We start from the raw sequence: 14,862 nt of genomic DNA on the forward strand, positions 1-14,862 counted from the left end.
ATTAACCTCCAGTTCATACTGATCGGTATTTACAAAAGTGAGTACTCATGCAACAATTTTCTTAACACTGTTCAGAATTTGTGATAAAGATTTGATGCTTGGGGACAGATTTACACACATCTAGTGGAATCACTCCATCATACACTTGTGTTGAAGAAGTCAACATGAAGCTTTTGAATCACTAACTGAAAGTTGCACACAAAAGTGGGTGACTGCACCTCTGAAACAGAACCTCTGTAGGCCAGTATGCGTCATAACTGCACAGGCCGAGTGCAGATATGGAGACCTAGATGTGTCGATTCAGTAGTTCATTTCTGCCAGCTTCATTTTTCCTCACACTCATTTTGAAAATTTAGATTTTCTGGAGTATGTTAAAACATAACTAGCATGCCTAAAACCGCCCTCTGCACACATAATGTCAAACATTCTATCAAGCCGCGATGGTCACTATCTTGATCATCTCATAAAAATAATCTGCGCTTCTCAGCACACAAATACTGTGTAGGTGTACATTTTCCACTTCTCTATATGTTACCGTTTAATCTAATGTACTGGTAACCAGTTTAGTGCTGAAAACAAACATATACATAGAATTCTTAACAACTTCATCCCTTTCCTTCAATAATTTAGGAAAGCGTAAAGTCATCACGACCTATCAAAATAATCCCTGGGTGGCATTTTTATTACATGGGTATAAACTATGAAAATCGTGTCACTTGATTTTGCATTATTTTCACCTATAGGAGAATGGTTTGCGCAGAATATGCCTTGCATAAACAGTAAAACTGGACAAAGAGACATTTTCTGCTCAAACTAGTATCCTGACAGTATCTTACTTCACTTTTGTATGTGAGGTATGAACTTTTGTACAAACTTCACTAGTGGGTCTGTGGGGTGGTGGCCCCCTGTCAGCCAGGCCCTACATCCATCCCCACACTGCACATGGCCATGGCCACAGGACGGGCACGGCACACGGATGGCCACATACATAGTAATAAGATCTTACTTTATATATTTTTTTCAAAACACACAGAAATTCTCTGGAAAAAAAATAAAGATTAAAGTGGAGTGATACATAAGTAAGTAATATGGTAAGATTTTAATTTAGACAAATAATACAATAGCAATTCAAAGAAAAAAACAAAAGTGGAGTTATACATAGACCTTGTAATAATAAAAAAGTACTATTTTAAAACCAAAAAGCACTGAAATTAATCTGTTAAATGTAACTGACATCAGTCTAATTTTCATCGCTATGATGCACTGGTTATGACCTCGCATATTACATCAATAATGAGACCTGAGATGAATGGTGATGCATGTTATGCTTATGTTACTTACGTATAATTGGCGAATTTCAGTCTTTCTATGGTATTAAAACAGTATTTTTTTTTTCTTACAAGGCATACGCATAACTCCAGTTTAACCTTTTTTCCCTTCAGAAAATACATATGTAATACCATGGTGCGCAGGACAAATTTATGCGATCTGAAATAGTCCAAACGATCACAATTGTAGGAATGTGATGACATATGGCAGTGCTGGCAGGGACCAGGGGTGGTTGAAATTAAGCATTGATTTAGCAATGCAAGCCTAATTTTGCGCTTTTTCACGTAACGTCATGCAAAACAAGCGGTTTCACCAGCGCTAATCCAAACAGAGCTGTACAAAAACTTGCAAATGTAAATAATGCATGTGGTGGACGTACATAAGCCGGTAATTAGCCATCATGTATTCTTTTTATAACTTGCTCGGGTGGTACAGTAAGAAGAGCTATACCCATGATGACAATTTCTTCTTAAGTGCTCTGCCATGTCAACCACTGGTCACGGTAAATATACGTTTAAGGTCCTGGTGTCATTCAGGGTAAAAAATCAAAGTTGCTTATATCTTCCAAGAAACAAAAACAGGATTCTAAAAAGAATATTTTGAGCTTCGGTCTTTATAGAAACCTTTTACTATGTTTACAAATGCATTGCATGCAGGTATAACAATCAATAAGTTAAACACAACTATCACTTAGCTGCTCTCCACTGGCATTTGCCGTACTTACAATGTATTGCTCTATTTCTGTTGATTAATTAGTATCACATAGTTTTACCAAGTTGAGTATAAGGTAGTTCTTAATAAAAGAAATAAATAAACACGAAAATTAGTACTTCATTAACAAAAAAAAGAGGTATTCCCATTTAGAACCTTTTTTCTCCTCCTGCATAAGTAGCCCCAATTTGCAACTGATAAAGTTTTTTGCTCCTGACAACAAAATTGCCATTCTATCCTCCGTAGTGCTTCCAGCTATAATTTCGAAAAACTGCTTCACATATTTCTCAGTGGTATTCTCAAGTAACAGACAAAATAACAATGCATGCTGCAAAGTCGCCAAGGCACCAAATGAGCAAAAGCAAATACGGAGTTATCTATTAAATCAAGTGGTATCCCCGCAAACAAGCACTGGCAAACACCAATAGATCTGGCCTTGGCAAGCTAGTGAGATTGTCTTTTCTTTATTGGGTTTTGCAGCTGCACACTAAATAAAAATGAAAACGTACCAGCCATATGCTTGCGATAAACAATAGGTTAAGAGAAAAAATAGCAGGCAAGTGTGCTTAGAACAAGTCTACAAACCATTTTTAGTTTTAATACATATCTCAGGAAAATATGATTCTTGGCGGTGCAAGGAAAATGTACTATATGCTTTATTTAAAATTACTTTGACCAGAGGGCATAGTTTATAATACTGACTATAAAAATGAAAAAATGGAAAGAAGAAGAATTTGGCAGAGTAAGTACTGGTCCATCAACTATGGTACTGATGTACACATCTTTTTAGACAAGATTGAATATGCAATCATTCAAGATGCAGTCCATTAACTCAGTTGGAGAGTCAATGGCTGAGGTGAGCTGACTTACTGTGAAGGCTCTGTGCGGTGGTGGGCAGGGGCAAAACATAAATGACATTTGAAATGTGACAAACAATGACTCTATGTACGTATACATTTATATACTTTTTAATTACGATTACTTGAGGCAGGAGAAATAGCCACAGCCGTCTTTTGGTAAGACTACTACTAATGTTCTCTTATACGCTTAACTGATCTTCCCATCAGGTATCTTCCATATGTAGCATTGTAGGCCCACATATATATGTTTTGCTAAAAAATGGGACATTGACGGTGAACTGGAGATGAGAGTTGACAAACACCATGAATTCTTATCTGAACCCTCAACTGGGGCTGGGAATAGATATCACTAATGTAGCAGTTGCAGTGTCCCTGCAGTCAGGAGGTCAGAAGGGTTCACAGCTTACCAATTATAGCTGTCTCTTACTAGTCGACGGAGGTGGGTGCAGGCGGTCTATTTTCTTTGCTTGCGTTAGGGCCCATGGCACCCTTGCTATGCTGATGACTTCAGATAAGCCTTAATCAAACATGAATGCATTCCACCACTAATCACTCATTGACACGTATCCAAACTTCTTGTCACTCAAAAAACCCTGTTCAATTGAAGCTTATGTGCAAAGCCCATACCATCCCACCCGTACATGATAACTAATGCACACAGTGAGGCATATAGGTTGTCTTTAGTTACCTTGTATTCCCGTAGAAGATCTCCCACTTGGTAAGCACTGGTTTCTGAATCCAGAGAAACATTATCTTTAATCTGTTGCTCCAGTTGGTCCATCCAGGTCATCAATTCAGTGATAGCCCCACGAGACGACAGCTTTTCCATTTGTAGCTACAAATGATGATGCAGAGCAATGTGTTCAGACTAGTTTGATATTAACTTTCTTATCATGATATGATAATGTATTTAACAAAAAACAAAAGTGTATAACAGTGACGAGTAAACAAACAATTTAGGTAAATGATCTTTGACGAGAGCTGATTAAATCACTAGAGCTTAATAAAACATAATACCAATAAATACTGTGCATGGGTAGGCTCTTTTGGACCGACTCACACCTTTTTAGGTTGAGCCTGAGACAGTGTACAAGCGATGCTCTGGCGATCCGTTGTAGGTATAGTACAGAGAAGCCCCACCCATATTTTCCATTGGCTTGTGTCTTTGTCCTTTGTAAATGCTGGAGTTTGATTCTTTAATAGGCTTGTTAGTCACTCCTTAGTATTGCCATGTCGTCATTTGTATCCTCCCATGGCTACTGGTCCCTTTACTTGGTTCTTACACATTACATGTACTTTTTTTTCTTGTTTTCTTTTTGTGTGCATTTTTTAATGTTTGCTGTCGTGTAGAAGTGCCGGTGAGAGATTTGCCAAGAATGCGTAAAGACCGCTCATTTGCAGAAGAACCTGTTCGGGATGGGCGGAAGTACGCCAGGCATGGCGCAGCAGAGAAACTTTGTGAGTAAACACTTCTGTCTTTAGAAGAAAAATTAGCCCTGACAGCGAGCGATGATGGGTGAAAGTATTCAAATTTGTTTTCAGCCTTGTTCCTGTTTCAGCAGCTAAATGTGTCCAATTCTATTTATTTCTTCTTTTTAATGTGTTTTGTTATTCATGTCCCGGTGCCGAAGTTGCCAGATCAGACGTCCAAGTCTGCTCTGTAAATAGACCTTTGCTTTTTTGTTGCTGTTAGTGATTGCACAATAAAAAGCTTGATTGGTGAGGACAGAGCAGTAGCAGGGTCACAGGAAGGCAGATCGGTAACAGTTGAAGGTAGGAACATGGTCCTCAGGGGGTTGTGTGGTAAGGGGGTGCTTCTGCTTGGGGAAGAGGAGGAGTGCTGAGGTTTGAGTGGTGGGACAAAGGAGAACAGTGGCTGTCCACCCTCTCTGCCATAGCAATGGTTGGTGTTATGCTGGGTGTGTGATGATTGTGGTGGTTTGAGCTGGTGACGGCCGCTCCAGTGGTTAATGCTGACTGCTGAGGCGATTGACAGTCACTGCTAGACTACGGATGCAACAATGGCTGTTGAGGCAGAGCCGGGTAGATGCGGTGGATGACGACTGTGAGAACCGTGGTTGCCGAGCCTAGAGACAGGGTGTGGAGGATGAGCACTTTATGCTGTTGTGAAGGACAAGGGGGATTGATTGTTGTGAGTAGTGATGGAAGAGTTAACAGACTGAGATTGCTGGCTTTAGATTGATAGAGCAGTGACTTCTGAGGCGTGGGGGCCATAGAGTTGTGATAGCTGGGATGGCGGGGGGGGGTGATGGGGAGCGCAGCACCTATTGCTATGGATGATGAGTAGCGGCTGCTAGGCTGCAGTACGGAAAACATTAACTGGATATGGGCAGAGTCTTACTGCTGAGATTGGAGTGAGTATAATGGGGGTTTTCCGACCTCAGGCTGTGGAGAGTGCCGATGACTGGCGATAGATGTGAGGACAGTCTACAGTTGTAGGAAGTAAAGTGTATTGAACGTATTCTGTAGATGTCTGAGTGGGGCATGCACAACATGCTACGCTAAGTGGGTGGGGGGGTGAGGTGTATCCTGCCATGGGATATAGATCAGTTTCCCAGGCTGCTGAAATCTCCCGCACCGAAAGGGAAATCCAGTTCCTGTAATCTCATTTGGTGACCTAAGCGATTGTTGCTCACAGCTAAATTGACTAAAGGGTCAGAGTTGAACTCCCCTGACACCTTTGTTATTGCTACTGACACAAGGGTTTTGCATTAGAGGAAATATTTTCCGCAAGACCATGATTGATAAACAGACAACAGAGCCACAACCCATTGGACTAGACCTTGTGGTGAACTGACACATTTCATATACATGCATGGTGTTTACTTATGTGCGTTAAGATTGGAGACTGGTATCCAGGTGCATACAACTAACCTCGAAGAGATTGCTCTGTAGTGCAAAGCCAGTCATAGATGCTTTATCCACCAGGCAACAACTGTAATATGAAGGTCTAACCAGCTTAGAATCAGCTCAGCAGTCACCAGTTTCTAAACCCAATAGTCTGTGGGCTGGGTCCATCTTGCTTTTCTGTGAGCAAATTATCTGAAGACTGGAGCACATGCAACTGGCCTTCAGATTATGAATCTTGCTCCTTGGGTGAAGTCCTGAGATGTACAAGGATCTGCAAGGCTTGACCAAAAGTATAATGATCATTTTATGGTGGTAGGAGATTGTTGTTGTTGTTTTGCGCCATGCCATGATTGCTGGATCTGCAAAGTTCATTTGATATTTATTTCTTAGTCGACTACAGTGGCATTGGAACCCTTACAGAGAACAAGCACTATATATGAGACAGAAAAAACCCAAACCTATTAAGAGCAGCCAAGCTGTGGATATCCACAGTATTCTTTTCCATCCAGTATGTTAATTTGGTATTACAGACAAATTGTGTCCAAAATTTGTTACAGTAAATATCATTGTACCAAATGACATCAGAGGTTCCTGGCTCTTGCTCCATTGACAGACATAAAGCCCTTCAGCTTGGTTGATACTGATCTGTGAAATTTTACATGATCTTCGAATAGCTCCTCCAATCCAACGCAATCCAGAAAGGTCATCCTTCCTCTTGGGAGTTAAGGGGGTAGGTCTGCAAATAAGGGTATTCTACTTCAAGGTGACCTGAGGGATTCTGAAATCATTACAGTTTTAGCCTTTCATACATAGATCTTAATATTGAATTTGCTTTACTAAGTTACTCAGTGTTTGTATCCACACATTGAGGGTGATCCTGCTATCTTGCTGAACCATTTATTATATCCAGCCTTTTGCAGGCACCTTTAAAACTCTCAGTTGCAATGTTTACACTAAAATTAAACATTTTAAAGTATTACAAGAGGTTTAATTTTTAAATATAATAAGGTTCTCCTTTGTAGTAATACTCACTTTCATCAGATTTCTAAGAATTTGGTGATAATGGGAGAACTGAGTCGAGAGGAACCAGATGGTTCTGTTGACACCAGAGATGGAGAAATGTTTTTGCTGTAAGAAGTTATGATTTATAGCTCTAAAAGGTTAATATTTTATGGTCCAGGAGTCTGATTTGCAGAATTCAACATTTAACCACATTTTTTGCTGTAATGACCAAATTGACCTTTATTTTACTGGCATGTTTTGAGACTGTAATCCTGGGTTCTCTTCTCAAATAATATCACAAATCTTCTAGGGAGTTACTTTTCTGTCTTCAGATTATGGAAAGTCGACCATTGCATTTCAGAATTAGGCCTCACAATCTGTGCTTGTTTTGGGTTGGATGCAGGTTATGTTCATACCCTGCTCAGGGATCTCTAATAATGGAGTTAACACAGACATCAGTTTTGTCTTTTGCTACCCCATGGATGTTATCTGCACTGGGGCAGGGGCAAACAGCACATCAAATACGATCCATTTTTAGTTGCTCAACACCACCCCATAAACTTGCGTGCTTTAGTGAGATCTGCACTGTTCCAATATTTGGGAACGTTATCACGATATGTGCTTTCTTGGGTGACTTTGGACTAGCAGAACTTCCAAATCCTAAATAAACAATAACTAGCTTAAAGTTGCTTCCTTTTTATGTTGAGCCTAGCAGCAGCGCAGATGCGCTGCTCGCTCTGCAAGACTGCTGTAGTACAGTATGGGAAAGAAGCTAGGCCCACTCTCTGAAAATACTTTTCACTGGCTTGTGTCATTGTCTTTCCTAAATGATGCCTTCGTATTTGTTAATAGGCTTGTTAGTGCCACCTTAGTATGGGCTTGTCTTCATGTATAAGCTCCCATGGCTACTGGCCCTTTTACTTTGGTTTTTACACGAGACCTGTTATTTAGTCTGTAAATACTATTTACTTTATTGAGTTTCTCTAACTGCAGGCTGGACATGCGCTGCTTCAGCTGAAACTGCTTGTGTTTTTTGCAGCAGCACGGCCGCCCCTGTAACTCGGGCGCCTGCTTTCAATCACTTTAACCCACCATTATCTTATGTCTGTTTCAACCCCTCCAAGTAAAATGGATTTAGAAATGATTCGCGAATTAAGTCATGTGAACTCCAGGTAGCATATAATCCTGTGCTAATGGGCTGAAGCTGACAACAGCACATCTGTGTTACATGTCATCTGTACTAAAGCCACCCGATGGGTTGTTTTCAAAAGTCTGTTTTATTAACAACACCACCACCAATACCACCACCAGTACCAATACCACCACCAAAACCTCCACCACCAATACCAATACTACCACCACTAATACCAATACCACCACCACCACTACCATCAATAACACCAGCACCAATACCAGCACCAATACCACCACCACCAATACACCAATACCACCACTAATACCACCACCACCACCAATACCACCACCACCAGTACTACCACCACCACCAAACCCACCACCACCAACACCACCAATACCACCACCAATACCACCACCACCACCATCACCAATATCATCACCACCAATACCACACTACCAATACCACCACCACCAATACCACCAGCAATACCACCACCATCACCACCAATACCACTACCACCAATAGTACCAATACTACTACCACCAATACCACCACCACCATTACCACCACCAATACCCTCTCTACCAATACCAACAATACTAGCAATACCAATACCACAATACCACCACCACCACTAATACCACCACCAATATCACAAAAACCAATACCACAACCAATACCACTACCAATATCACCAATACCACTGCCACCACCAATACCACCACACCACCACCAATACCACCACCACCAACACCACAACCACCAATACCACCACCACCAATACCACCACCGCTACTAGCAGTACCCCACCACAAATACCAATACCACCACCAATACCACCACCACCAATACCACAACCACCAATACCACCACCACCAATACCACCACCGCTACTACCAGTACCCCACCACAAATACCAATACCAATACCACCACCAATACCAATACCACCACCACCAATACCAATACTGCCACCAATACCACCACGTCAATGCCACCAGCACCAATACCACAACCACCATCAATACCAGCGCCACTAATACCACCACCACCAATACCACCACCAAAGCGCCTCACACTCACTAGTAATAGCAGGGGCACTGTAAGAGGCTGGATCTGCAGCGGAGACCATCCCTTCATCCATGCCTGCCATAAAGTACAGCCCGCCCTGCACCAGGAGGTGAAGTCAAGGCCCTACTACAACTGGGGTGTTTTTTTATTAGGCCACAGATAGCAATGACATTCCTCAATGCCACACTACACACTCAAATCATGGAGAGGGCAGGAAATAGCCTCCCTCCCACTCTTCCCGCTCTTCCTCCTGAGCCGCAACAGTGTAATCACAGAGCGTAAGGTGTTGGAGCGCTTTGTTAGTGATTATAGCTTGGATCATATGTAACTCTGACTTCACACTTTTGGTCTGTGTAATTTACAACACTTACACATCTTCCTCACAGCACTATTTCTCACCAGTCTCTTCCTCTGACATCTAAAAAGAGGTTGAGAAGGCCCTTTATTGCAATGCAACAGGTCTCGCATTTGCAAGAGTTTAAGCTATTAGTATTGTGAATGACAGTGCTTTTTATTTATGTTTTAAAACCCAAAACAGAAATAAAAGGCAGTCATTTACAATGCCAATAGCTCAAACTCGTGTGAATGTGAGACCTATTGCATTGCAAATGCTTGTTGCTAGGGGCCATCTAACACACTAGGGAGCTCGGTCATGCCTTGACTTCACAATTTCACTCACAAAGCTTGCATAAAAAATCAGAGAATTAACCCCAGGCCTTTTTTCCACTACACTGGTAGGTAATGTATCTATTCATTAACTTTCCAAAGGCGAAATCCCAATTTTTTTAATTACTGTACATCTGTCAGTCGCGATGCCTAATTATGCTTTGGTACTTATTTTATATTTGCTTTAGCTAGTGCTCACAATGTGCATACATGTATAACTCCCCACTAAGCTAGGTCCGCACCACTCTAAGGGCCAGATGTACGACCAAGGAATCTGCGACTCGAAAATTGAGTCGTAATAGTGACTCACAATTTGCGAGTCGCAAATTGATATGTACAACATTGTCTGCATCACTGATTGCGATTCCCAATGAGGGTCGCAAATTGCATGCCTCATGCATATTAATGAAGCACTCGCAATTTGCAACCCCATTGGGAATGGCTGGCCCTCCCAGGTATGATGGGCTGCTGGGCTCAGCAGACCTCCATGTCTGGGACTGCTTTAAAATAAAGCAGTTTGTTTATTTGTATGCAGCCTGTTTTCCTTAAAGGAAAAGGGGATGCACTTAATAAAGGAAAATGAAACTTGTTGTTTCATTTTTTAAGTCCAGGTAGTGGTCCCTGGGACCACTGCCTGCCCCTAAAAAATATTTTCACCCGCATTTGCAAAGGGAAAGGGGACCCCTGGGGACCCCTTCCCATTTGCAACTGCATTATCACCCTCTTCAAGAGGGCGGTAAATTGAATGTGTTTTGCGGTCACAACACATTCATGCATAGGCCAGCGAGTCGCAATTAGGAATGGACCCCCTTGGAACGCCCCTTCCTATTTGCGAGTCACTAAACACTATTTTTGCGAGTCGCAATGTTTTGTACATGGCCCACAGTGATTTTGCATGCTTAAACAGATCGCAAACCCATTTGCCCTAAATATTTACCAAAATGTAAACGAACTGCATACCACTAATTTAGAAGTCCTCAGTCATTAAACAGTAAAGATCCTTGTTCCTTTAGTTTTTTTTAATTCAAATCACATTAATTATCTTTGGGATTTGTAGTCAAGCCAAATCAGATATAAAAGATAAGAAAACTCAAAAAGTTAGTTACATTTCCAAATGATGCAATTTGAGATTTCAGCTTAATAAAGAGGACTCACGGAAGCTAAAAATGAAACAATTCTTACTTGAAACAATTTCCCTTGGATTTCTGGAACTTCAGTGATTAACTCTGTCCACTGCTGCTCATACTGTGCCAGACTTGAGCGAAGGGTAGCAGTGTCAGCTTCTTTCAGACGTAGAAGTTGGTTGCCAGTTCTTATCACTGAAGTCTTCAGAGATGATTTTTCATCTACTTCCTTTGATAATTCCTAAATGTGATAGGAAAGAGGAAAACAAATGTGGATGATATAGGCTTTAATTTGAAAACGATTGCTACTAAACTTATTGAATACATTTACTAAGAACATAGGTTAGCATTGGTCAAGATTCAAGATTTGCCGCATTACGTGAAGGCTTGCACATCAATGTGAAATACAGAACCTTTACATTGTATTGTGGATCATGGTGCTAAAAGCATATTAACATAAATTGTTTGTTGGTTGGTTTTCAACTTAGTATGTAGGGAATAGTGAATATTGTTCTGAAAATAGATTAAGAAATTGTATATTTTATATTTTCATTGCTGCATGTTATTTGTTTTTATGCTGTAAAATAGCTATGTGAATGAGCCTTTCCAACCCCTCAAACAAAAGGTAGAATCATTTATGAAATGCAGTAAATCGTTAGAAAACATTGTAAAATGTAATTAACAGATAGGAACTGCTTAGAGGAAAGTGGTTTGATTGCCACAGTGCCACCAAGAGAACATCTAGGACAAGAACTTAGTAGGCAGTCTTCAAGGATGCCACCAGCAAAAGGGTACCTGACTGCCACTATGAACAGCATAGTTTGCCAAAGATGTCAAAATAACAGAACACATGGTACCTACAGGGTTTCATAATTTTACATTTGCCTTTTTGAAAAATTGAATTTTTCTTACAAAGAAGCTGTCGCTGTTGTTCCTGATTGTCTCCAAGTCCTGTGATACATTCAGGGACTCCTGCTTCCAGTAGCTCAGCTTCTGACGAGTACTCTTCAACCAAGTTGTCAGCTCATCAGTCTCCGTATTGTAACTATGGAACACATATGAAAGCAATGTAACATGTTTAAGAATCTACAGACCTTGTAAAGGAAAGGAAAGATTACTTATGACTATGGATAAAGTTTGCATATGCTCATAGATTTATTTATGGGATATTTTTGGTCAACCTAAAGAATGGAAGATCTTGTTTTCTTAAGGACTCAAATTTAGTTCAGAGAACAATATGTAGAAATAGTAACACTGATTTCTCAATAAAAACATGCGAGTGGTTTTCTCGTTCTTGAATCTGAGATTAATCACTAGGAAGATCCTAGAATACAGCAAGCTAACCATAGACGGGCAACCAATTTTAACCTATGTATTTGCAGGACCTTTTGAGATCCTTTAAGTTAATGGCAAGCTACACAGTATTGTCTTATATCTGATTAGGAGAGACCAGAGAAAAAAAGTTGACATTGTCTTGAGTATTTGACCAGAAATGCACATTTGGTTTAGGCAGAAAAATTCCAACTTTCTAAAAGTGGCATTTTCAGAATAGCAATTTAAATTTCTACTTTGCCATTAAAGAGGTGTTCAAATTACAATTGATTTGAGCGTAACGTTTCTCCATCTGTTCTCACCCTGAAGTTATAACCTCATAATTGTAATAAGGTAACTCTTTGTTAGTGTATGAGAGAGATAGCCAGTGAAAACGGGGTTTTCCACTGACAAGACATATAAAACTTAAATACAATAGTCCTACTTTTTAAAAACCACAGACCCAGCCCTAGCAATTACGGCATACCTTAAGGTACATATAAGTGTTAAAAAGGAGGCTTTAGGCCTGACAAAAGGTTTATTTTATCAGGTCTAAATGGCAGTTCAAAACAGAGCTACTTTGGTAGGTGGCACAATGAGTGCTGCAGTCCACTAGTAGAATTTAATTTACAGATCCTGGGTACATGTAGTAACATATATTGGGGACTAATGAGTAAATTAAATGTTCCAAATAGGTGTAAGCCAATTTTACTAGGTTTTAGGGTGCACAAACTAGCACTTTAACTTTGGTTAGCAGGGGTAAAGAGTCCTAGTGCCCAGAAAAACGAATTCACCAAAAACAGGGGGTTAAGGCAAAATGTCAGGTGGAATACCATAACAAGGATGTCAGGTCTAACAATACTTCAGTAGAATGAAGGTATAATATCCGTGGAATGGCTGCACAGAATACGGATTTGCTGATGGAGAAGCAACGTTTGCTGTTTCTTCCAAAAATTATGTTTGGCTCAAATTATTTTGTTTGAAAATTGCTCTGAGATTGTATCACAGAGAAGGGGTGTTATACAAACAAGCATATAACATTTAGAAACTCCCATGTAGAAGAAGTGATTTATTACTTATTGTTTTAACCTACCCGACAATATGAACACATGAAACACAGTAGACACATAAGCCAAGTTTTTCTCCATACCTAGGAGGAGATATGAGCTAGGCAGATAAACCCTGAATTGTTACAAAAACAGAACAACTAGGAAACTGTGTTGAATGTCCACCTGTGACATAGAAGACAAGTATGTGAAAAATAGCTAAAAACAATATACCAAGCACTCCCTTCCAGCTTTGACCGCACACATGAAATGGAATAACCATGTTGACAATTCAGTGATACTGTGATAAGTGAAATATTTAACTTGAAAGTATCTACAATTCATTGTGCTGACCTTTCAGAGCTGCCATCTATAAATGTAATTTATGATGTTCACCAAAAGATTTTTTTGGTCACCTTCTAAAACTGGAATTCTTTTTTTAAATTCAGAAGCACTCCAATAGTAGAAGTGTTCCATTAGGTAAAGCACACTTATCATCCCTGTTTGCTTTCTACACTCAGTTTTGGAGCATCCCTGACAAACCTCTCCTCAAAACAAATATATACATTCAACTAGAAACAATTAGTAATCAGAACAATGTAGTTGGGGCATTGGATTGTTTCCGTTGACTGTCAAGCACTGTATCCCACTACTCACCTAATTTGTAATACCCTTAAATTTCACTTCACTTTTAGGAACCTAGTATGCTTTTTTTCCTACGAAATCAAGACTCTATTTAAGTATAACATGATCATGTACTTACTATTTATTTACTATATAAACTATGAAAATAATTTCTAAAATGCAAGAAGAAATGTGAGGGTCAAAGTATTAAATAGTTAGTCAAGTCTTACATTTTCAGGTGATGACAACATTTATGACAATAGGGAGCAGGAGTTTGCAAATACCTACTATAGTAGTTGATCTTGATATTATTAATGAACACACTTACCAGTTTAAATGTTGGAGCAAGGTTTCAAGTCTGTGTAGTTCGTGGTTGACGGTTTTGCTAATGGATGAGCTCTGGGATTCTAGGTTTGAAATCTGCGTCTTGAGCTTGTCAGAACTCACTGCACATGAAACCCTTTTACCTTCTCTAATTGTCTGGTAAAGTCGAGCATGCTTCTCTTCAATGTTTCTCTTGATTTGCTGTAAGAAAAACAATCATGAAAATAAGTTTCTGAGTTACTCCTATCAAAGGTTTAGTGGGAAATGGTAAGGTTTCAAATATGGTGAGGTACTACTCTTAGTCATAAAAGATGTTCATTGAGATTAATCAAAACTGTTACCATAACAGTAATCAAATAAAAATCCCAGGTTTGTGGATATCTTATTCGTGAATGGTAGGCCCTGACCTAATTAACCGATGCTTGAATGAGTGTAGCAAGTTTGATAGGATGCTCCAATATGTCAGCTTTCTACACTGGAGGACCATATCCCCCATCAAATATGGCTGTCTGGTCCACAACTTACATATAACAATGGGGTCTTTTTTGTGTTTTTAAATCTACTAATTAATAACAAAAATTGTCAAAATATTTTAAAGGGGGCATGTTGGTCTGAATACCCTTTGGTGAATGGACAACAAGCCATCTATATTGACTTAGTCCTGCAACTACTCCAACAACATCCTCATGTATCACTTTATCTTAATGTTAACCAGACTATTGAGGGGAAAGTAGGTGGGTAGTCAGCCTATTGTCAAGATTGTGACGACTGAGATCTCCAAAAGCC

The 14,862-nt window shown here is 39.9% G+C and overlaps 1 protein-coding gene across 1 annotated transcript in view; it reads right to left on the minus strand.

The window, feature by feature from the left end:
* The window catches only part of SYNE2 (spectrin repeat containing nuclear envelope protein 2), a 1,843,566-nt gene that overhangs the window by 424,655 nt on the left and 1,404,049 nt on the right, over positions 1–14,862 (minus strand). The window contains exons 112-115 of the mRNA XM_078660317.1: positions 14,081–14,277; positions 11,684–11,816; positions 10,830–11,012; positions 3,589–3,735 (exon numbers count right to left, since the gene is read on the minus strand). Of these exons, the coding sequence (XP_078516443.1) occupies positions 3,589–3,735; positions 10,830–11,012; positions 11,684–11,816; positions 14,081–14,277 (660 nt within the window). The remainder of the gene's footprint in view (positions 1–3,588; positions 3,736–10,829; positions 11,013–11,683; positions 11,817–14,080; positions 14,278–14,862) is intronic.

Source organism: Lissotriton helveticus, chromosome 9 (assembly GCF_964261635.1).
Source record: "Lissotriton helveticus chromosome 9, aLisHel1.1, whole genome shotgun sequence".
Classification (NCBI taxonomy): domain Eukaryota; kingdom Metazoa; phylum Chordata; class Amphibia; order Caudata; family Salamandridae; genus Lissotriton; species Lissotriton helveticus.